The sequence below is a fragment of the Salvelinus alpinus genome, chromosome 13 (assembly GCF_045679555.1).
Source record: "Salvelinus alpinus chromosome 13, SLU_Salpinus.1, whole genome shotgun sequence".
In the NCBI taxonomy this organism is placed as follows: Eukaryota; Metazoa; Chordata; class Actinopteri; order Salmoniformes; family Salmonidae; genus Salvelinus; species Salvelinus alpinus.
Genome location: NC_092098.1, coordinates 26,871,736 through 26,895,931, shown reverse-complemented (window position 1 = coordinate 26,895,931; position 24,196 = coordinate 26,871,736). Strand labels below are relative to the sequence as shown.

Genomic DNA, 24,196 nt, shown 5'->3' with positions numbered 1-24,196 from the left:
GTGCCGGAAGACAGACAGATCATTCCTCAAAGCTTTAAACGCAATGCACTTGAGTGACATCTGCTGGTCAAGAAATAAATATCAGCACATTTCAGAATCACCTTTATACGCCAAGTACATTTACACATACCGGAATTTGTCTTAGTGAGAAAGTGCTGCCAGCAATAGACAATATACAAACAGAATACAGACACAGACGTCATACAGAATATACAATATCAGAACAGTAAACATAAAACTGTTGGGTATAGGCTGATTACAGTGGGAATATATGTCTATATATCTATATATTTGATGTTTATACAGACACTTTTCACCGCTGCATTCATCAAAACGTTGTGGCGCAATGGATAGGTGTGAATTTTTATAAACTAAAGTTAGTAAGAATGTTGGGTTTGCATTCCACATCCTGCTTACCTTTTTTGACTCCTGGTTCACAATTTTTTTCAAAAAATAAAACTGCATCTGTGGTATTGTTTAAGATGCTGAAGACAAAATATTATCATAGGATAAACTAAATTAAACAAATTATTTGAACAACAATTTAACAATGTGCAGATAGTGGGGATTCACAGAAAATTATTTTCCAAACTTAGCCAGGATTTGATTATGCGCCTAAGATGTCTGATTGCTCCGTATTCCTCGACCCTACCTGCTGAGTTACCGTCCAGGTGCTATGTATTGAAAAAAAGTAAATTGGTAAATAAGGTGTCCAGTAGAGGTCGGTGGTTGAAAGCAACTAGGCTCAAAGTTAGAAATACAATGTAGCCAGTGTTTCAAAGGCTGAGTTTAGACAGGAAAGTCCATTTCTAATCTTTTTTTCACAAATTAGTATTTTGACCAATCAGATCAGCTCTGAAAAAGAACTGATGTGAACCGATCTGATGTGATTGGTCAAAATACCAATTAGTGGGGACTATCATTTGTTTTTCAACAGGACAATGACCCAAAACACACCTCCAGGCTGTTTAAGTGGGAGTGCTGCATCAGATGACCTGGCCTCCACAATCACCCGACCTCAACCCAATTGAGATTGAGATTCTGCGGTCCAACCCAATTGATGAGTTGGACCGCAGAGTTAAGGAAAAGCAGCAAACAGGTGCTCAGCATATGTGGGCTCCTTAACGACTGTTGGAAAAGCATTCCTCATGAAGCTGGTTGAGAGAACGCCAAGAGTGTACAAAGCTGTCATCAAGGCAAAGGGTGGCTACTTTGAAGAATCTCAAATATAAAATATATTTTGATTTGTTTATAACTTTTTTGGTTACTACATGATTCCATATGTGCTATTTCATAGTTTTGATGTCTTCACTATTATTCTACAATGTATAAAATAGTAAAAATAAAGAAAAACCCTGGAATGAGTAGGTGTGTCCACATTTTTGACTGGTACTGTATACAGTGCATTCGGAAAGTATTCAGACCCCTTGACTTTTTCCACATTTTGTTACGTGACAGCCTTATTCTAAAATTAATGAAATTAATTGTTTTCCTCATCAATCTATACACAATACCCCGTAATGACAAAGTGAAAACAGGTTTTTAGAAATTTTTGCAAATGTATTACAAATTAAAAACTGAAATACCTTATTTACATAAGTATTCAGACCCTGAATACTTATGAAATTGAGCTCAGGTGCATCCTGTTCCATTGATCATCCTTGAGATGTTTCTACATCTTGATTGGAGTCCACCTGTGGTAAATTCAATTGATTGGACATGATTTGGAAAGGCACACACCTGTCTATATAAGGTCCTACAGTTGACAGTGCATGTCAGAGCAAAAACCAAGCCATGAGGTTGAAGGAATTGTCCGTAGAGCCCCGAGACAGGAATGTGTCGAGGCACAGATCTGGGGAAGGGTACCAAAACATTTCTGCAGCATTGAAGGTCCCCAAGAACCCAGTGGCGTCCATCATTCTTAAATGGAAGAAGTATGGAACCACCAAGACTCTTCCTAGAGCTGAATGCCTGGAAAAACTGAGAAATCAGGGGGAAGGGCATTGATCAGAGAGATGACCAAGAACCCGATGGTAACTCTGACAGAGCTCCTCTGTGGAGAGGGGAAAACCTTCCAAAAGGGCAACCATCTCTGCAGCACTCCACCAATCAGGCCTTTAAGATAGAGTGGCCAGATGGAAGCCACACCTCAGTAAAAGGCACATGAGAGCCCGCTGGGAGTTTGCCAAAAGGCACCTAAAGGACTCTCAGACCATGAGAAACATGATTCTCTGGTCTGATGAAACCAAGATTGCGCTCTTTGGCCTGAATGCCAAGCGTCTGGAGGAAACCTGGCACTTTCCCTACGGTGAAGCATGGTGGTAGCATCATGCTGTGGGGATGTTTTTCAGAGGCAGGGACTGGGAGACTAGTCAGAATCAACGGAAAGATGAACGGAGCAAAGTACAGAGACATCCTTGATGAAAACCTGCTACAGAGCACTCAGGACCTCAGACTGGGGCGAAGGTTCACCTACCAACAGGACAAAGACCCTAAGCACACAGCCAAGACAATGCAGGAGTGGCTTCAGGACAAGTCTCTGAATGTCCTTGAGTGGCCCAGCCAGAGCCTGGTCTTGAACCCAATCGAACACCTCTGGAGAGACCTGAAAGCAGATGTGCAGCGACGCTCCCCATCCAACCTGACAGAGCTTGAGAGGATCTGCAGAGAAGAATGGGAGAAACTCCCCAAATACAGATGTGCCAAGTTTGTAGCTTCATACCCAAGAAGATTCGAGGCTGTAATCGCTGCCAACGGTGCTTCAACAAAGTACTGAGTAAAGGGTATGAATACTTTTGTAAATGTGATATTTCATATTTCAGCGATATAAATGTGATATTTCAGGTTTCTAAAAACCAGTGTTTGCGTTGTCATTATGGGGTATTGTGTGTAGATTGATGAGGAAAAAATGTAACACATTTTAGAATAAGGCAGTAACGTAACAAAATGTAAGGGGTCTGAATACTTTCCGAATGAACTGTATAAAAAAAATGTGGATCCATAATTCGATAATTACCAATAAAAACTAGAGATGTATAATTTACAATCACTGTTGGGGGAGGGGGAATCTTAATAGGTTCTTTCAAGATTCGATACTAGTGTGCTGCAATTTCAATATACTGTGGATTCCTCTTTTGTGTGGTTCTACGCCCTGAGCTATCTAGATAAAAACAATAACCTTTCAGCAGAGGTTTGTCGCTCTCTGTCCCGCAGTTCCGACACCCTATAAGTTGGTTGAGTAATGTACAAATCTTTAAATGTCATCAATCACGTGATATTATTCTTTTGACACAAGTGACAATACTTTTCTATTGGATCAGACTGCTAAGAAAATGTTTGATATATTTTCTATATATCCCCACTCTGGTTGGATCCCCCCGCCCCAAAATACAAATCACTTTGCAAGAGAGCATAATGTGACTTGCAGGCCTGTTGTGGCCTGTAAACCATGAGTTTCAATTTGAATGAAAACATATTCGCTTAGGATCTCACTTGGTGATGGCCACAGGACCAAAAATGTATGAATGCAAACAATCATGTCTCTGTCACTAACAAATACAGTCATGGGTTGTAACTCTATAATTAACTCGAAAGGCACACTGGGGAATATGCAAATAAGGCATTACACTAAGCAAAGTTTTAATTAAACACTGTCATCTCCCGTCTGGATTACTGCAACTCGCTGTTGGCTGGGCTCCCTGCCTGTGCCATTAAACCCCTACAACTCATCCAGAACGCCGCAGCCCGTCTGGTGTTCAACCTTCCCAAGTTCTCTCACGTCACCCCGCTCCTCCGCTCTCTCCACTGGCTTCCAGTTGAAGCTCGCATCCGCTACAAGACCATGGTGCTTGCCTACGGAGCTGTGAGGGGAACGGCACCTCCGTACCTTCAGGCTCTGATCAGGCCCTACACCCAAACAAGGGCACTGCGTTCATCCACCTCTGGCCTGCTCGCCTCCCTACTTCTGAGGAAGTACAGTTCCCGCTCAGCCCAGTCAAAACTGTTCGCTGCTCTGGCACCCCAATGGTGGAACAAACTCCCTCACGACGCCAGGTCAGCGGAGTCAATCACCACCTTCCGGAGACACCTGAAACCCCACCTCTTTAAGGAATACCTAGGATAGGATAAAGTAATCCTTCTAACCCCCCCCCCCCCCTTAAAAGAGTTAGATGCACTATTGTAAAGTGGTTGTTCCACTGGATATCATAAGGTGAATGCACCAATTTGTAAGTCGCTCTGGATAAGAGCGTCTGCTAAATGACTTAAATGTAAATGAAAAGTGTGGACCCGTATAGACACTGGAATAGTGTTACTTTTAACACTCTCAGAATTGATTCAACAGTGGAGAATTTGTGGTGTGCTGACACCAGAAAGCACACGTCCACACAGAGAGAACCATTGTTAGTAACCCCACTTTTGATCACCTTGAATCCTGCTGAAATGGCCTCCTGTAATTGCTTTGTTTACATTAAGTAATTGTTTGATTAATTAATAACACACAGTCAGTCTCCCGATAATCAGAGTACTCAAGTGTGAGTACTTCATCACAATAATGCACTCTGGTGCATAGCTATCTTTTTAATGAAGATTAGGTTTCAAATCACAGCAGGCCAGGGGACATGCGCCTGAGTGGCTTCTGGACACCATCCAGCATTACCAGCCAGCCAAGCCAGCAGCCAAGAGGTAACAGGGTGCATTGTGAAGGGAAGGCAGCCCCTGGCCCAGCCAGTCTTTAATTTACAGCCATGGGGGGACAGGAGAAGGAGTGATAACAGATTAGTGTCCGGGGCTGGTCAGGCAGGTCAAGTGTCAGAACAACCGTTGGCATCTGAGATGACACAGTGACATAGTCAGTAGCTCACTGCAATCAGTAGAATTACCTTTGAGAGGGAAAGAACCCCCCCCATCTCATTTCCCCACCACACACACGCACGCACGCAAACAAACAAACACACATACATGCGTCCACGCACACGTACCATTTCCATGGAGTTCCAGGAAGTGCTGTCTAATGTTTTCCAGTCAGGTGGATGTGGGGGGTACAGAGCAGTCAGACAGAAACAATATCAGTCACTCTCTGTCTGTCTGGGGTTTCCTGTTGTACAGGCAGCAACTGGACAGGACATAGCCTGGTGGTCCCAGATCTGTGTATGCTGTCTTGCCAACTCAACACAGGAGTTGGCAAGACAGCACAAACAGATGTGTGACCAGGCTAGACAGGACACGGATGAGGAGTGAGTGGGTAGACTGGAGCTTATCTCTCAGACCCTGGGCTCACACAGGCATTCCACTCCTCTCGCTGGTGCAGAAGAGAGATACAGAGCGGGGTTTCCATGTGCGTCACTACTGTGACACAGCGAATGGAATGGTCAACCAGCATGGTCAGTCAGTCAGCCAGCCAGGATGGAATAGCAAACTCAGTCAGTCAGGGACAGGGGAGGCAGATGTCCGTGCTGACTGGCACAGTCCAGGTAACCCATCATCCAAACCCTCTTTCAAATAATACGAGCATTTGATTGAGCGTGTCTGGAGTGCCATAATATGGACAGGATTTGCATATTTGGGACTTATCCATTGTTTCCATATTGCCAGCAGCCAGACAAATTCAATCAAATTATATTTGAAACCAGGTTTGTCATCCTCACACAAACAATTATCATCATCCTAACTCTTCTAGTAGAAATTAATACCACCGATTAGGAGTTAGCAAAGTCACCATTTAAAGAAACATAGAATCTCAAATTGTGTTCTACTTATTATAGGCTATCTCTATTTGCAATACTATAGTAACTGGACAGATATTCCACTATGGTTCCTGAAAGTCAGATGACGGTTTAAATTCACACTGGCCAAAACTTAATCTCTTGGTCTCAGGTCTCAAAGAATGGACAGATATTCCACAATAGTTCCTGAATATGAGTTCATGAAAGTAAAAGTTAGACAGAAGGTCTAGCCTAAATGCACTTACACTTACACATTTAGGTTCTACATAATTTCTTGGCCCCAAGGATCCAGGTCCCAAAGACTTTGGGTCAGATTCAGGACATGACATCATAATGTGGAGGACGACGTACAGTATCATTAGAGAGCGGATCTGCAGATCACATCTGATTTAGAGCCCAGAATGTTCTACAATGTCACAAGATACATGTTATGGTTCTACTGTAGCAGCAGGGAATATAGTAAACAGGCAATCATTATTTATGCAGGATTTCAATAAGCCCCCCATTTCCCATAGACTACAGTACACCACTAAAGAGGCACGTCAATTAAAAGGAATCTGTGGTGTAATTGTGGTGTAAAATTGCATTTGCTGGTGATGGGGGGGGGGGGGTAAATCAGGTAATGATCTGGATACACAGACAGTTACTATGGAGGGTAAGCCGCAGCAGCAGCAGCACATAACGTTAGTGCTTTGTGAGTGTGTGCTTTGGGGCTGGTTTAGAAATAGTGTACAAAAGTATAGGGTTTAGACTCAAAGGTCTTTGTCTAGCTTTGTATGGGCTTTCCAGACTATTGAGTTTAGGAAATGATTGCATTGGGGAATTGACTGGATATATTATATTATATCTGTAGCTGGGAAAAGTCCAGTATCTGATCCTCACACCCAACAAACCTTTCCCTTGTTCTTTGTGATTATATCTTAATATCTTTACTCCTGTAGATCTTACATGCTGCCATCATGTCTATAGAGGGATTATTACCATAGTACCATAACCTTCCCACCAGAGATTTTGACCAGTGATAATAACCAATGGGCTCAGATCCCCACTCTTCATCTTCAGCAGTGATCCACCACATCCCTGTCAGACCATGGGCCGGACAGTTTGCTTTTCAAGAACCAAACAAGACTGAAAATATTTTACTATGATAGTAAAATCTGGCCACAATGCTGGCCTTTAGGAGTATTTAGATAGTACAATAGTTGCAATAATATGTGCAGTAGATATAAGCTAGAGCATAAAGTCCATACTGTATGTACTGTACAATCAACATGTTTGAGTTGAGCATTAGAGCCTTTTAAAGAGTTTGAGAGGCTTTTTCAATTCTGTTTGCCAGTCTGACAATATTTATGTGAACTAATTTGCTGAAAGAATGGAAGAAGGGAGAGCATTGGGCATGTCTGGCTGTGAGGGATAAGTAGTAGGGTCAGTGTGGAGAGACAGAGAGTGGATGGAATCGGCCACCACATTGGCTGAGATGATATTTCCCCTCTTGGGGCCGGCCAATAATCCTGCATATAAATAAGGAGTGATGCAGGAGAGAGGGTGTGAGGGCAGAATGGATGGGTTTTGGCTGGGTTAATTGGAGACTGTAAATTGCTCAATGGAGTGGAGGAAAATAAGTAGAGTTACCGTATCTACAGTATGTGATCAAAAAGCTGACTCACAGAGGGTGACATTTTGAGTTGTGATGGTTCGGAAATACTCTGTACGCAGCATATAGAAAAACCATTACTTGATTACACAGAGAAGGGGAATTGCTGCTCTTGCTGTGCCGGAAACAAGTACAAAAACACCAAGAGCAGAATAGCAGCAGGGAAGGAAGGAGGAGTAGAAGTATAGATCCCTGGCTAGTATTCACAACAACCTCTACTGTAAGCAAAAGTGAAATAGCCCATACTCATGTATTCCTGTGTCCAAGTCATTATGGGTAGTGAGTGAGTCCACTGTCAGCAGGTGGCATATCATTCATCAAACACTGCTGAGAAGTGGAAACTTATATCACCTGCAAGTCTGCACTGTCACTGTTGAAATGCGGCACCATGGAAATAGCATGATGTGCTTTGTTGAGGGGAGTTGGAAAGCAGCAGTAGAGTCATTTACAACATTTACATTCAATTACGAAGTTAAGGATGTTCCTTTTGAGGGTATAAACTGAACTAAATGTGCATGCTGCAGAACTCTGCTTTAGGAAGGTACACTTTCTACAAAGGCATACATTTGGTACCTCACATCAGAGCATGAGCACAGCAGATTAGATTTTCTCTCCAGAAATAGCTAAAGGGGACAGCTACAGTTACAGCTAAGACGGCTGGCTATCTGCTAAATCAAAAGTATTGACATCAGATGGTCATTTTTAGAAATCAAGCACTTTTAGCCAAGATACAGCCAGAGCACCACTCGTCAACGGTTCGTTCGGCTTCAGCATCAATCTACAAATCAAAACATCTCAACCTTTCAATTTGATGCTCATGCTGGTCACACACATTCTCAGGCTCTGAAAACATCAGCCTTTCTCTATTTCAAATATAAACTAGAGGGGTTGACCTTTTATCCTTGACTTTTACATTTCTCTCATGATCCAAATACACATCCTACATGATTTTGGAAATTATTTTGATATAATTTTTCCTGGAACAATCCCTGGAATCCCTAATATATTTGTGGGTTTTGGATTAAGCTGAGAATGGCAGAGAGATTTCCACACAGAGGACTTAGAAGGTATTACTGAGAAAAAGACTTGTTCACCTCCCTTCCCCACCCTTTCCACAGACGACCAAAAGTCAAACTAATTACATTGTGCAGTAGTGAGAATATCGGCATTTGTTGCTAACAGGGGGTGTTTGAAATTAAATGTTTATCACGAGATGAGACAAACAACTTAAAGGGGGGCTGAACTCACAAATTCCGCATGCGTTTTTCTGCTGCTCGTTAAGAAAAAACTAGATTTGCATCTTGAAGGTGTGGTTCGATGTGGGTGTGTTATGATCTCTATATCGTACCATGGCAGTTATAGTTATTTTTCCCTCTTGAGTCACGGTATCAACATTTCGCTCTCAAAAGATCAATAATTGATCTACACTGAACAAAAATATAAACGCAACACGTAAAGTGTTGGTGCCATGTTTCATGAGCTGAAATAAAAAGATTCCAGACATGTTTCATATGCACAAAAAGCTTATTTCTCTCAAATTGTGCCTGGTTTTCTGATGTCAACGTTGTGAACACAGTGCCCCATGGTGGGGTTATGATATGGGCAGGCATAAGCTACGGACAACGAACACAATTGCATTTTATCGATGTCAATTTGAATGCACAGAGATACCGTGATGAGATCCTGAGGCCCATTGTTGTGCCATTCATCCGCCGCCATCACCTCTTGTTTTAGCATGATAATGCACGACCCCACGTCGCAAGGATCTGTACACAATTCCTGGAAGCTGAAAATGTCCCAGTATGGCCTACATACTCACCAGACATGTCACCCAAATGAGACGGGGGGGGCTAGAGATAATTTTTATAATTGACTGATTTCCATATATGGACTGTAGATCAGTAAAATCTTTGAGATTGTTGCATGGTTCATTTATATTTTAAATATACACTACCGTTCAAAAGTTTGGGGTCACTTAGAAATGTCCTCGTTTTTCAAAGAAAAGCAAAATTTTTGTCCATTAAAATAACATCAAATTGATCAGAAATAGAGCATAGACATGGTTAATGTTGTAAATGACTATTGTAGCTGGAAACGGATGATTTTCAAAAATGGAATATCGACATAGGCATACAGAGGCCCATTATCAGCAACCATCACTCCTGTGTTCCAATGGCACGTAGTGTTAGCTAATCCAAGTTTATAATTTTAAAAGGCTAATTGATCATTAGAAAACCCTTTTGCAATTATGTTAGCACATGTGAAAACTGTTGTTCTAATTAAAGAAGCAATAAAACTGGCCTTCGTTAGACTAGTTGAGTATCTGGGGCATCAGCATTTGTGGGTTCGATTACAGGCTCAAAATGGCCAGAAACAAAGAACTTTCTTATGAAACTCGTCAGTCTATTCTTGTTCTGAGAAATTAAGGCTATTCCATGCAAGCAATTGCCAAGAAACTGGAGGTCTCATATAATGCTGTGTACTACTCCCTTCACAGAACAGTGCAAACTGTCTCTAACCAGAATAGAAAGAGGAGTGGGAGGCCCCGGTGCACAACTGAGCAAGCGGACAAGTACATTAAAGTGTCTAGTTTGAGAAACAGACACCTCACAAGTTCTCAACTGGCAGCTTCATTAAATAGTATCCGCAAAACACCAGTCTCAATGTCAACAGTGAAGAGGCGACTCCGGGATGCTGGCCTTCTAGGCAGAGTTGCAAAGAAAACGCCATATCTCAGACTGGCCAATAAAGATAAACGATTAAGATGGGCAAAATAACACAGACACTGGACAGAGGAACTCCTAGAAGGCCAGGCCCTGTTATCCCAGTAATAATGCCATGCATTACACCTGGGTAGAAAACACTTAAATTTGCTCAACTTCCCATTGGCTCAACTTACCCAAAGGCAAACATTGTTGACTATATTAGCCCACACAGTTACAAGGATGCACTTTTTTAGGACCCTGTATTGAATCTTATAGAGACCCCAACTGATGTATACAGATGCAGGATCTTAATGTGATCACTCAACCCCACTGCAATTGTCGCGACCTTGACTTTGAATACCATAACACAATAAATACATTTGAGTTGGTGGAAATCGTTTTTTTGGACCTAACTTGCTCACCACTTTTTCCATATTCCATGTCTTCTTTCACAGATTCCATGAAATTATGACCTCTTCCTAAATATTTGGTAAAATGATTAATTTTGTGTATGGTTTCCTGGAAACAAAGGTGGCTCAACTTACCCCTCACTCTCCACTACTGGGTATGAGCCCATGTTTCATCACACACAAACAGGACATTGAAACACACCTTGCTTTGCAAACACAGAACACATAGAATATCTCTGTGTTTACAGTCCTGTACTGGCTGCTCCCTGGTAACTGCAGTGGTGGAAACTAGAAAGCCTCACTGGTGACACTTCCAGACCTGGGTTCAAATACTATTTGAAATCTTAAAAAAAAAAAATGTTGTCCTGGAGCGCCAGATGGGTAGGGTTTGCAGTTTTGGCATTATTTTATTGACCCATTAAGCCAGGTAAGGTCAATCAAACACAGATAACGTATTTACAATTATTATGAATAGTATTTGAACGAAGGTTTACCTACTACCTCTGGGTACAGCAACTCACTGAGACTCCTCTTTTTGGCCTGTTTCCTGAATCCTGATGTTGGTCTGTCTCCAATGAGAATATTTATGTAACAAAATAGTGCTGTGGCTGCAGATTCCTCTTGTCTTTCTTTCCACATTCTTTGGTGTTTTGCTAATGCTCATCGTGTCATGGTCTGACTCTGCCCAGCTCTTGAGGAGTATCCACCAGGTGCAATGGATCTCAACAAATTCACAAACATTTCTGCAAACAAATTAGATATTGATGTCAAAACCAATGAACGTATTGTTTATTAATTAAGAGAGAGGCTTTCAGTTGTCAATGTCAACATGACATTCTGGGAATTATGCTACATCTAACATAGTGGCTGTAGTTTCTACAAGCCAGCACATTATGGTTGGGTTTGACACGATAGTGTAAAAAAGGGCAGGCCTATAAGTCTAAGCACTTTCTATGGGTGAGTCAGCAAAACGGATGGACAGACAAACAGTACAGTAAATGTCATAATGAGAGGTATCCCTCCCAGTGAAAGGAGGAATGTGAGAGACAATGCCTTGAATGTATTAAAGCAGCCCAGCTGTCAGGGAGGTGTGGTGTGGGAATTCTGCTGATGGGGATGTGCACACACACACACACACATAGCTTCGCCCAAGAAGCCAGCAGCATGTTGCCGCCCATCTACAGTTGATTGCATCGCATAACCTGAACAACTCTCTCTCTCTCTCTCTCTCTCTCTCTCTCTCTCTCTCTCTCTCTCTCTCTCTCTCTCTCTCTCTCTCTCTCTCTCTCTCTCTCTCTCTCTCTCTCTCTCTCTCTCTCTCTCTCTCTCTCTCTCTCTCTCTCTCTCTCTCTCTCTCTCTCTCTCTCTCTCTCTCTCTCTCTCTCTCTCTCTCTCTCTCTCTCTCTCTCTCTCTCTCTCTCTCTCTATGTATGTATGTATGTATGTATGTATGTATGTATGTATGTATAACACATACCGTATTATACACAAAGTGTACAAAACATGACCTAGGCTGGCCAGGTGATTCCAGGTGAAAGCTATGATCCCTTATTGATGTCACTTGTTAGCATTGGAGTCAACATGGGCCAGCATCCCTGTGGAACGCTTTCAACACCTTGTAGAGTCCATTCCCAGGCGAATTGAGGCTGTTCTGAGGGCAAAAGGGGGTGCAACTCAATATTAGGAAGGTATTCCTAATGTTTTGTACACTCAGTGAGCATATAAAGGTAAAAGGGTGAATTATTTTCAATATTTCGCTCTTTTGTATAAACTATTCAAATACAATTTAGCCTATATCAAAACAAGCATATCTGGAAAAAATACACAGCCCGAAAACTTCAAAGTACAACATCGATTCTTCCTTCTACCTTCCATCCTATACACCCTGTACACTCTTCCTTAAAATACCAAATCTATCCAAGCCTCGCCCTCATAAACATAAGGAGCTATCCATCCTCTGCCAGCAGCCCCAGGAGCCCACCCAACCCACTCTGCTCTTGTTTTATACTTAGTGTATACTGAATGTGATAAGTCTACTATTGTGAAAGTGTCAGGTCAGGAACAGACGTTTATCAGAACAATAAGAACGGTACATGTACTTTCTCATCAGACACTGCAATTCCCTGAGAGACAAAGCCTGTGTTATCACAGTCTGATTAGTTTGGTTACGTAGTGTAGTTTCGGATGAGGAATCTTTTCCTGTGGGTTGTTGTTGTGTGTCCTGAGAAAGTCTCTCCAGCACTGTGTGTAGTAGACTGTCTAGCCTATCGCTCTCCTTCACTGAAACTTCTGATGCCCAAGTGTGAGCAAAGACAACAAAAAGTCATGTTGTTCCAGTGACCACCATTGTTATTGCTGCATTGATATCAGACAAAAACACTCCAGAACTATCAAACGCTTCTCTGCTTTCCCAACATTCTGGCAGCTTTTCCTGCATTACCACTACCTCCAAACATCCTGGCCATGCGGGCAAGAAATCCACAGGACCGTGCAAGCTCACTATCCTTTTTTGAGCATGAGAAACGCTCTAACCCTCTCTCTTTCTTTCTCCCTCTCTCTCTGACTCCCCCTCTCACCTCACTTGACAAACATCTTGCCAGTCGCCACAGTTCACCATGGACGGGGCTTTTATTCTGCCTCCAGACGGCTCTGGTTTACATGGAGTCGGATCTGAAAATAGGCTCACTGTTCTGTGTTCAGCCATAATATTTCACTGAATAGGTCATCAGAGTATCTGCTGAGCGTGGGCACTGGGCCATTCTCTCAGTGTGTAGAGCGTTGGACCACAGTCAGAAGGAGAGAGTGGAGAGCCAATATGTAGTGGTGGTTTGATTAGATAAGAAAACATTATCTTCTAATGAGGAAAGTCTTTGTGCAGCAAACAGACAAGATAGGCTAATCAACCTGGTGAGAAATAGATTAAAATCCTCCTCTCGGTCCTTGATCAAATCCTTCTCTCATCAATTGCTTTATCCTCTCCTCTGCAGACTTCTGTACATCCTGACAAATCAGCCCATTTAGTGATCAATTCTCATTAACTATATGAATGCTTTTTCAATTGGATGGGGCAATGGATGTATGAGAATAATAACAGCATGATTGATAAACTTTACAGTAGACCGCTTCAAATTATAATAAGGATCTTTATGGGATCGAACAGAGCATGTGTGCGTGTGTATACATACAGTATCAGTCAAAAGTTTGGACACACCTACTCATTCAAGGGTTCTTCTTTATTTTTTACTATTTTCTACATTGTAGAATAATAGTGAAGACATCAAAACTATGAAATCACATGGAATAATGTAGCAACCCAAAAAGTGTTAAACAAATCAAAATATATTTTATAATTTAGATTCTTCAAAGTAGCCACCCTTTGCCTTTGCACACTCTTGGCATTCTCTCAACCAGCTTCACCTGGAATGCTTTTCCAACAGTCTTGAAGGAGTTCCCACATATGCTGAGCACTTGTTGCTTTTCCTTCACTCTGCGGTCCGAATCATCCCAAACCATCTCAATTGGGTTGAGGTCGGGGGATTGTGGAGGCCAGGTCATCTGATGCAGCACTCCATCACTCTCCTTCTTGGTCAATTAGCCCTTACGCAACCTGGAGGTGTGTTGGGTCATTGTCGTGTTGAAAAACAAATGACAGTCCCACTAAGCGCAAACCAGATGGGATGGTGTATCGCTGCAGAATGCTGTTGTAGCCATGCTGGTTAAGTGTACCTTGAATTCTAAATAAATCACAGACAGTGTCACCAGCAAAGCACCCCCACACCTTCACACCTCCTCCTCCATGCTTCACTGTGGGAAACACACATGAGGAGATCATCTGTTCACCTACTCTGCGTCTCACAAAGACATGGAGGTTGGAACCAAAAGTCTCAAATTTGGACTAATTAGACCATAGGACAGATTTCCATCAGTCTAATGTCCATTGCTCATGTTTCTTGGCCGAAGCAAGTATTTTCTTCTTATTGCTGTCCTTTAGTAGTGGTTTATTTGCAGCAATTCGACCACAAAGGCCTGGTTTTATCACCAAAGCCCCAAACACTACCCACCACTGCGACCTGTATGCTCTCGTTGGCTGGCCCTCACTATATATCCGTCGCCAAACCCACTGGCTCCAGGTCATCTATAAGTCTTTGCTAGGTAAAGCCCCGCCTTATCTCAGCTCACTGGTCACCATAGCAACACCCAACCATAGCACATGCTCCAGCAGGTATATTGCACTAGTCATCCCGAAACCCAACACTTCCTTTGGCCGCCTTTCCTTCCAGTTCTCTGCGGACAATGACTGGAACGAATTGCAAAAGTCTTATATCTCCCTCTCTAACTTTAAGCATCAGCTGTCAGAGCAGCTTACCGATCACTGTACCTGTACACAGCCAATCTGTAAATAGCACACCTGACTACCTCATCCCCATATCATTACTTACCCTCTTGCTCTTTTGCACCCCAGTATCTCTACTTGCACATCATCATCAGCACATCTATCACTCCAGTATTAATGCTAAATTGTAATTATTTCACCTCTATGTTCTATTTATTGCCTTACCTCCCTACTCTTCTACATTTGCACACACTGTACATAGATTTTTCTATTTATTTTTCTTTCTATAGTGTTATTGACTGTACGTTTGTTTATGTGTAAGTCTGTATTGTTGTTTTTGTCACACTGCTTTGCTTTATCTTGGCCAGGACGCAGTTGTAAATGAGAACTTGTTCTCAACTGGCCTACCTGGTTAAATAAAGGTGAAATAAATAAATAAATAAAATAATTAACGGAGTCTCCTCTGAACAGTTGATGTTGAGATGTGTCTGTTACTTGAGCTCTGTGAAGCATTTATTTGGGCTGCAATTTCTGAGGCTGGTAACTCCAATGAACTCTGGGTCTTCCTTTCCTGTGACGGTCCTCATGAGAGCCAGTTTCATCATAGCGCTTGATGGTTTTTCCAACTGCACTTGAAGAGACTTTCAAAGTTCTTGAAATTTTCCGGATTGACTGACCTTCATGTCTTAAAATATTGATGGACTATCGTTTCTATTTGCTTATTTGAGCTGTTCTTGCCATAATATGGACTTGGTCTTTTACCAAATAGGGCTATCTTCTGTATACCTTGTCACAACACAACTGATTTGCTCAAACGCATTAAGGAAAGAAATTCCACAAATTAACTTTTAGGCATACCTGTTAACTGAAATGCATTCTAGGTGACAGCAAAGCTGCCATCAAGGGAAAGGGTGACTACTTTGAAGAATCTGATTTGTTTAACACTTTTTTGGTTACTACATGATTCCATGTGTGTTATTTTATACTTTTGATGTCTTCACTATTATTCTACAATGTAGAAAATAGTGAAATATAAAGAAAAACCCTTGAATGAGTAGGCGTGTCCAAACCTTTGACTGGTACTGTATGTGTAAAGGAGTGTAAATTACTCTTCCTAGCCTGGTATTGAAAACCTTATATTGTGATGGATCGTACAGTGAAATTACTGTGATTGCTGATGCATTACACTGTAACGAACCAACTAAAGAGGAGTGATCATTACTCTGGTTATTAAAGACTTCCCAGAATTAGTCCTAATGTAATCACAGATAAACCATCTGTTTCGATTCTAAACTCCATCAGAAGGAGATGGTAAAGATGAAACAATCAAACACTGTTTCCAGTGCCTGATCCATTAAGGCCAGTTTCTCTTCTTTAGTAGCCTAATCTCAGAACCCATAACCAATCCTGCGCTAGCTAGCTAACTAGATTACATTTTTTCATCAAAGTTCATCACGAGAGATTACTCCTCTAGTTACTTCACTGAACATCAGGCCCACAACCTGTATCTGTGGATCCATATCAAACATAGTCATGGTCAGTTGATGACACTTTACATTTGATGTAATCTGTGTGTGACTCCATTGAGGATAGTTACGCCCTCACTCAACTCTCCAATCCTATCATCTTAAAATAACCTCTATCTATGGCTTCATATCAAACATAGTCATGGTCAATTTATAATAACAACACATTTGATATGTAGCCTAGTGTGTGTGACTCCACTGAGGATAGTAAAGCTCTCTGGCAGTACTAGTGATTCTTGGCCAGTGTATATTAAGAATACTTTACCCTCAGAACAGCCTCAATTCGTTGGGACATGAACTCTACAAGATGTCGAAAGCGTTCCACAGTTGTGCCAAGTTGGCTGGATGTCCTTTGGATAGTGGACCATTCTTGATACACACAGGAAACTGTTGAGCATGAAAAATCCAGCAGTGTTGCAGTTCTTGACACAAACTGGTGCGTCTGGCACTTACTACCATACCCCTTTTAAAGGCACTTCAATCTTTTTTCTTGCCATTCCCCCTCTGAATGTCACACATAAACAATCCATGTCTCAATTGTCACAAGGCTTAAAAATCCTTCTTTAACCCGTCTCCTCCCCTTCACCTACACTGATTGCAGTTGATTTAACAAGTGATATCAATAAGGGATCATAGCTTTCATCTGGATTACCTGGTCAGTCTATGTCATGGAAAGAGCTTAATGTTTTGTACACTGTATATGAAACATACTGTACGTGATACAAATACTTGACAGATGACAGATGCTACCCAAGGAGGCTGTAATTGGATGATGTTTAGCCTCATATGAACTGTACACACACACACACACGAGTGCGCACACGCGCATGCACACACATACATTCTGATGGAGGAAAACACAGTGTCAGACAGACAGCAGGAAGTGACAGCATAGATGGATCACACCACAGGGCTGATGGGACGCCTTCCAGTTGTTCTAGAGGACAAGTCACCATGAGGAGCTTGAGGACACCTCATCTCACTGTGTGTTCAGTACAGAGGACTCATGTCTGAACTGGTTTTTACCCCAAATTTGGCCGATATAAATCTACAGTAATAAGAACAGCAGTTATGAAATCCTCAGTGACAAAACTCAAATGACTTCATTGATGTCTTCATTATGCCTTGGCCAGAAACCAAATCCTAAATGAAAACAACAAAAACACCTACATGATATGTGAACAACAATATAGTCTGTGTGTGAAATAGCCAATGCTCTCCCTCATTTGAGCGACCTGTTCGAGAGCAGTATAGTAGAGAAATGTGTGTGACAGGAACCAAGAGTCTAATCTCTCCTGCTGGCATGCAGCAGCTATACTGTAGCCTCCGAATCAGAGCCTGCCGTGCTATCTCACACCACACACACTACCGCTCCGAAATGACACGACAACACTCACTAACCGATAACGCTACACTGTGTGGTGTGGGCTGTGGCCTCACTGGCTGCCTGCCTGGCTTTTCTCTATTGCCTGCTTGGCCACACTGTGACTGACACAGGGACTTCACTGGCTGCACACACTGGGTGGAAAGAGATCCGGCTACAAACAGAGGCACTCCCACACACACACTACTAAACACATACATGCACACACAAAGATGTGTACGCAGCACATACACACACACACCTCTTTGTCAGCTGTGCAACAAGTTATTTTACACTAGAGGCAATGAGCCCACAGAGAGGAGCTGATAATGCAGATATGCTGTTCATGGATAGGACAGAGATAGGACACAACCTGAGAGGAACATTTGTTGATGAGAGAACAGAAAGAAGCAATAAGAAAGAGAGACAGAGATACCAATGGTTTCTCTGACTAATGTGAAGTTAAAGGCTGCTAAATGAAGTTAACAGAGACTTTGAAATGTAAATGTATTAAGCAGTCTATCCTTAGGGCAGCAGAGAGAGAGAGAGACAGAGAGAGGAGAGGAGAGGCGAGAGAGAGATAGAGAGAGAAGCTGCATGGGACAGCGATACCATCTCCACTGGCTGATTCCCTGCCTGCCTCTGACAGAGAGGAAGCTGCTGGAAGATAAAACACACTCAGCACTTTTCATGTCCAGATATCGTGAACCACACACACACACACACACACACACACACACACACACACACACACACACACACACACACACACACACACACACACACACACACACACACACACACACACACACACACACACACACACACACACACACACACACACACACACACACTACTAGTCAATGAATATCCTTCTTCTTATTAGAATCTGAGTAATAACAGAAAAAGGGCCAAGTAAACCTACAGTACAAACAGAGCCACTGGCACTGTACAGCTCTATATGTCTGATAATTAACCTTTAAATGGGATTTTCTGACATGGCATCAGATTCATAACTAAGCTATTTGGCAATGCATGGCTTTGTTTGCCTCTCACATCAATAGAGCAAAGAGGGACAGAGAGGGGGGGAAAGAGAGAGAGAGAGAGTGAGTGAAAGATATACTGATGAAGTGAATAAATAGCCTCAGTGATGGAGAGAGTAGTGGTGAGTGAACAGAGCTAAGCTGGCATACGATACAGTACGGTAAGGTAGCAGACCTGACTCAGGTTCCTCCAGCCTACCCGCCTGGTTCCCCATGCTGGTTCGGTCCGCAGGTCTACTCACTCTCCACCCCAGGAAGGACTAATCCAAGAACCCCGGCCGCGGGGGAGGCGGCTTTGCTCAGAGAAACTCTCTATCTTACAATATGTAGTCTCAGTCTGATCTCCCGGCAGAGATAAATACAGGAGACACAAATAATATCCCCTCCTTCCTTTCTCTCTCTTCTCTCCAGCTCTTCCTGAGGCTGAGTGAGTGGAGGCAGACTGTCCCGCTGCCTGTGTGTGCTCAGTCCTCCAGGCTGGTGACAGTATGACACACTGGCAGAGCGGTGTGGGCTTCATTAGCCCTGTGACGGCTGGAATCAGCACAGAGGAGGAGTGGCTTCTCCAGGCCACACACACACACACACACAGGTCCTCCTTCTCTGCTCCTCCTCCTTCCCTGTCTCACAGACTCTCCCAGAGCTGTTCTACACTCTCTCGATCACAGTAGAGCAGAAATGACTGCTGCTTTTTAACACAGTGTACTGTACCTCAACAAAGTAATCCTCTCTTTCTGGTACAATATAATGAAAGATAGAGAGACTGATGGAGATAGAGATAGATAGAGAGACTGATGGAGAAGGAAGGAAAAATAAGGAGGAAGAAAAGGACGTTTTGTCTTGTTGGCAGAGACTGACAGCAGAGCTCTCTCTTCTCTTCCCTTTCATGTTAACTCTCCTGACCTCATCCGTCCAGCAGAGAGAAGGATCACCGATTAGCTGGAGCTAACTCTTAACACACGCATACATGCAGTATCTTTCTCCCCCTTTCACATACACGCATTCATGTGCACACACAAAATCACACACACTGCCAGTGTTTTCATAGCAAGACTCTGCATTACTGGGGGGCTGTTTTGGGGTGAGTGTTTATGAAAACGGTGGGGAGTTGTGTGTGAGGGGAGGGCGATGCAGTGGGGGTGGGATGAGAGGATAGCTTGTTTTTTCCCCCTCTCCCTCATTCACAATGTATGTGTCTGAAATATTCATGATGATAAAAGCCAAAGTAGGAGAAATAAAGTCGGGAGTGAATTAATGTGTCATCTCCGGTTGGATTGGTCCTTTTTTGAGCGACGCGACTTTAAGGCAACCTCTCTTTCTCTCTCCCTCCATCTTTCAGTGCCTCCCTCTCTGTCACTATGTGTGTGATTGTATGTGTGCCTTTGTCTTTCTCTCTCTCCTATTTTATTATGCTATTAAAGTTATAAGAGCCTCTATCTGTTGCAACATTAAGCATTTTGAAAAATCTCATGAAGGGCGTAATAGTTTAGAAAGTCTAAGAGATGCTGCGGTGGTGCCTCCTCCTCCTCTTCTTCTTCCTTCTCCTCCTCCTTCAGTGTTCTCTACTGATCCTCTCTCCTGTCTGAGCCCATCACTGCAGAACCACCCTCGATAAACAAACATAGCTCTAATCTAGTTAAGAATGTCCTCCTCGCCACAGGAGCCCCATTTCTATGGCCTCCAAGAAACATCTAGAAGAATTTCAGTATTTGGGGGTTGCTTGGGGCACAGTCTTCTCATGACATACAGTGGGGAGAAGAAGTATTTGATACACTGCCGATTTTGCAGGTTTTCCTACTTACAAAGCATGTAGAGGTCTGTAATTGTTATCATAGGTACACTTCAACTGTGAGAGACGGAATCTAAAACAAAAATCCAGAAAATCACATTGTATGATTTTTAAGTAAATAATTTGCATTTTATTGCATGACATAAGTATTTGATACATCAGAAAAGCAGAACTTAATATTTGGTACAGAAACCTTTGTTTGCAATTACAGAGATCATACGTTTCCTGTAGTTCTTGACCAGGTTTGCACACACTGCAGCAGGGATTTTGGCCCACTCCTCCATACAGACCTTCTCCAGATCCTTCAGGTTTCGGGACTTTCAGCTCCCTCCAAAGATTTTCTATTGGGTTCAGGTCTGGAGACTGGCTAGGCCACTCCAGGGCCTTGAGATGCTTCTTAGTTGCCCTGGCTGTGTGTTTCGTGTCGTTGTCATGCTGGAAGACCCAGCCACGACCCATCTTCAATGCTCTTACTGAGGGAAGGAGGTTGTTGGCCAAGATCTCGCGATACATGGCCCCATTCATCCTCCCCTCAATACGGTGCAGTCGTCCTGTCCCCTTTGCAGAAAAGCATCCCCAAAGAATGATGTTTCCACCTCCATGCTTCACGGTTGGGATGGTGTTCTTGGGGTTGTACTCATCCTTCTTCTTCCTCCAAACACGGCGAGTGGAGTTTAGACCAAAAAGCTCTATTTTTGTCTCATCAGACCACATGACCTTCTCCCATTCCTCCTCTGGATCATCCAGATGGTCATTGGCAAACTTCAGACGGGCCTGGACATGCGCTGGCTTGAGCAGGGGGACCTTGCGTGCACTGCAGGATTTTAATCCATGACGGCGTAGTGTGTTACTAATGGTTTTCTTTGAGACTGTGGTCCCAGCTCTGTTCAGGTCATTGACCAGGTCCTGCAGTGTAGTTCTGGGCTGATCCCTCACCTTCCTCATGATCATTGATGCCCCACGAGGTGAGATCTTGCATGGAGCCCCAGACCGAGGGTGATTGACCGTCATCTTGAACTTCTTCCATTTTCTAATAATTGCGCCAACAGTTGTTGCCTTCTCACCAAGCTGCTTGCCTATTGTCCTGTAGCCCATCCCAGCCTTGTGCAGGTCTACAATTTTATCCCTGATGTCCTTACACAGCTCTCTAGTCTTGGCCATTGTGGAGAGGTTGGAGTCTGTTTGATTGAGTGTGTGGACAGGTGTCTTTTATACAGGTAACGAGTTCAAACAGGTGTAGTTAATACAGGTAATGAGTGGAGAACAGGAGGGCTTCTTAAAGAAAAACTAACAGGTCTGTGAGAGCCGGAATTCTTACTGGTTGGTAGGTGATCAAATACCTATGTCATGCAATAAAATGCAAATTAATTACTTAAAAATCATACAATGTGATTTTCTGGATTTCTGTTTTAGATTCCGTCTCTCACAGTTGAAGTGTACCTATGATAAAAATTACAGACCTCTACATGCTTTGTAAGTAGGAAAACCTGCAAAATCGGCAGTGTATCAAATACTTGTTCTCCCCACTGTATATAAAAACATCCACAAATGTATCAATTTCTATCTATCTATAGGCTACATTTAGGTTTTTATTTTATTATTTTTAGGCTATTTGACATTAGTGCGTAAGCCTAAGCTTTAGGGCCTAACTGTACGCGCGCCAAATAGCCTACACGCCAATCGCCAAACGCTTTTGGGAACGGGCAGAAAAAGTTAAGGTCAATATACTGAGGCAAAAAGGACAATGTCAGAGTTTTATTCAATAAGAGAAAAGCTGTGAAATGGAGAGTTGAAAATAATGAGAAGGGAGGGACAGAAATGTAATGTTTAGGAAAGATTTGGTGGTGTTAAAAAAGGATATTAGCAGTGCCTATGTTATGTGTGATGCTTGTGAGGCACATCAAGGGAAGTGTAGACTATCGTTCAGATGGGTTAAATAGAAACTGAAATCTGGACAGTGATTGTTGGTCTATAACTTCTTAATAGCCTTAATATGAACTCCTGCAGAATTAAGCATTTGTTGCAGAAAAATTATACACTGAAAGTATATTTTGACTCGGGAATAGGAGTGAAGAAATATGATTTCTTTCTTTCAGCATCTTGAGAAAATGTGAATATGCAGTTAAGGACCGTCAGTAAAGGTGCTATTTTAAAATGATCAGCTGAAACATACAGTGGGGCAAAAAAGTATTTAGTCAGCCACCAATTGTGCAAGTTCTCCCACTTAAAAAGATGAGAGAGGCCTGTAATTTTCATCATAGGTACACTTCAACTATGACAGACAAAATGAGAAAAGAAATTCCAGAAAATCACATTGTAGGATTTTTAATGAATTTATTTGCAAATTATGGTGGAAAATAAGTATTTGGTCAATAACAAAAGTTTATCTCAATACTTTGTTATATACCCTTTGTTGGCAATGACAGAGGTCAAACGTTTTCTGTAAGTCTTCACAAGGTTTTCACACACTGTTGCTGGTATTTTGGCCCATTCCTCCATGCAGATCTCCTCTAGAGCAGTGATGTTTTGGGGCTGTTGCTGGGCAACACAGACTTTCAACTCCCTCCAAAGATTTTCTATGGGGTTGAGATCTGGAGACTGGCTAGGCCACTCCAGGACCTTGAAATGCTTCTTACGAAGCCACTCCTTCGTTGCCCGGGCGGTGTGTTTGGGATCATTGTCATGCTGAAAGACCCAGCCACGTTTCATCTTCAATGCCCTTGCTGATGGAAGGAGGTTTTCACTCAAAATCTCACGATACATGGCCCCATGCATTCTTTCCTTTACACGGATCAGTCGTCCTGGTCCCTTTGCAGAAAAACAGCCCCAAAGCATGATGTTTCCACCCCCATGCTTCACAGTAGGTATGGTGTTCTTTGGATGCAACTCAGCATTCTTTGTCCTCCAAACACGACGAGTTGAGTTTTTACCAAAAAGTTATATTTTAGTTTCATCTGACCATATGACATTCTCCCAATCTTCTTCTGGATCATCCAAATGCTCTCTAGCAAACTTCAGACGGGCCTAGACATGTACTGGCTTAAGCAGGGTTTACACGTCTGGCACTGCAGGATTTGAGTCCCTGGCGGCGTAGTGTGTTACTGATGGTAGGCTTTGTTACTTTGGTCCCAGCTCTCTGCAGGTCATTCACTAGGTCCCCCCGTGTGGTTCTGGGATTTTTGCTCACCGTTCTTGTGATCATTTTGACCCCACGGGATGAGATCTTGCGTGGAGCCCCAGATTGAGGGATATTATCAGTGGTCTTGTATGTCTTCCATTTCCTAATAATTGCTCCCACAGTTGATTTCTTCAAACCAAGCTGATTACCTATTGCAGATTCAGACTTCCCAGCCTGGTGCAGGTCTACAATTTTGTTTCTGGTGTCCTTTGACAGCTCTTTGGTCTTGGCCATAGTGGAGTTTGGAGTGTGACTGTTTGAGGTTGTGGACAGGTGTCTTTTATACTGATAACAAGTTCAAACAGGTGCCATTAATACAGGTAACGAGTGGAGGACAGAGGAGCCTCTTAAAGAAGAAGTTACAGGTCTGTGAAAGCTAGAAATCTTGCTTGTTTGTAGGTGACCAAATACTTATTTTCCACCATAATTTGCAAATAAATTCATTAAAAATCCTACAATGTGATTTTCTGGA

The 24,196-nt window shown here is 42.6% G+C and overlaps 1 protein-coding gene across 4 annotated transcripts in view; it reads right to left on the bottom strand.

Annotated features, from left to right (window-relative positions):
• The window catches only part of LOC139537470 (cytospin-B-like), a 181,356-nt gene that overhangs the window by 86,623 nt on the left and 70,537 nt on the right, over positions 1-24,196 (bottom strand). The window contains exon 1 of one of the 4 annotated variants that reach the window (XM_071338818.1): positions 18,933-19,266. The exons of the other annotated variants lie outside the window; for them this stretch is intronic. Within the exon in view, the coding sequence (XP_071194919.1) occupies positions 18,933-18,972 (40 nt within the window). The 5' untranslated portion in view covers positions 18,973-19,266. Of the gene's footprint in view, positions 1-18,932; positions 19,267-24,196 lie in introns of those variants that run through there. 4 annotated transcript variants of the gene reach the window in all.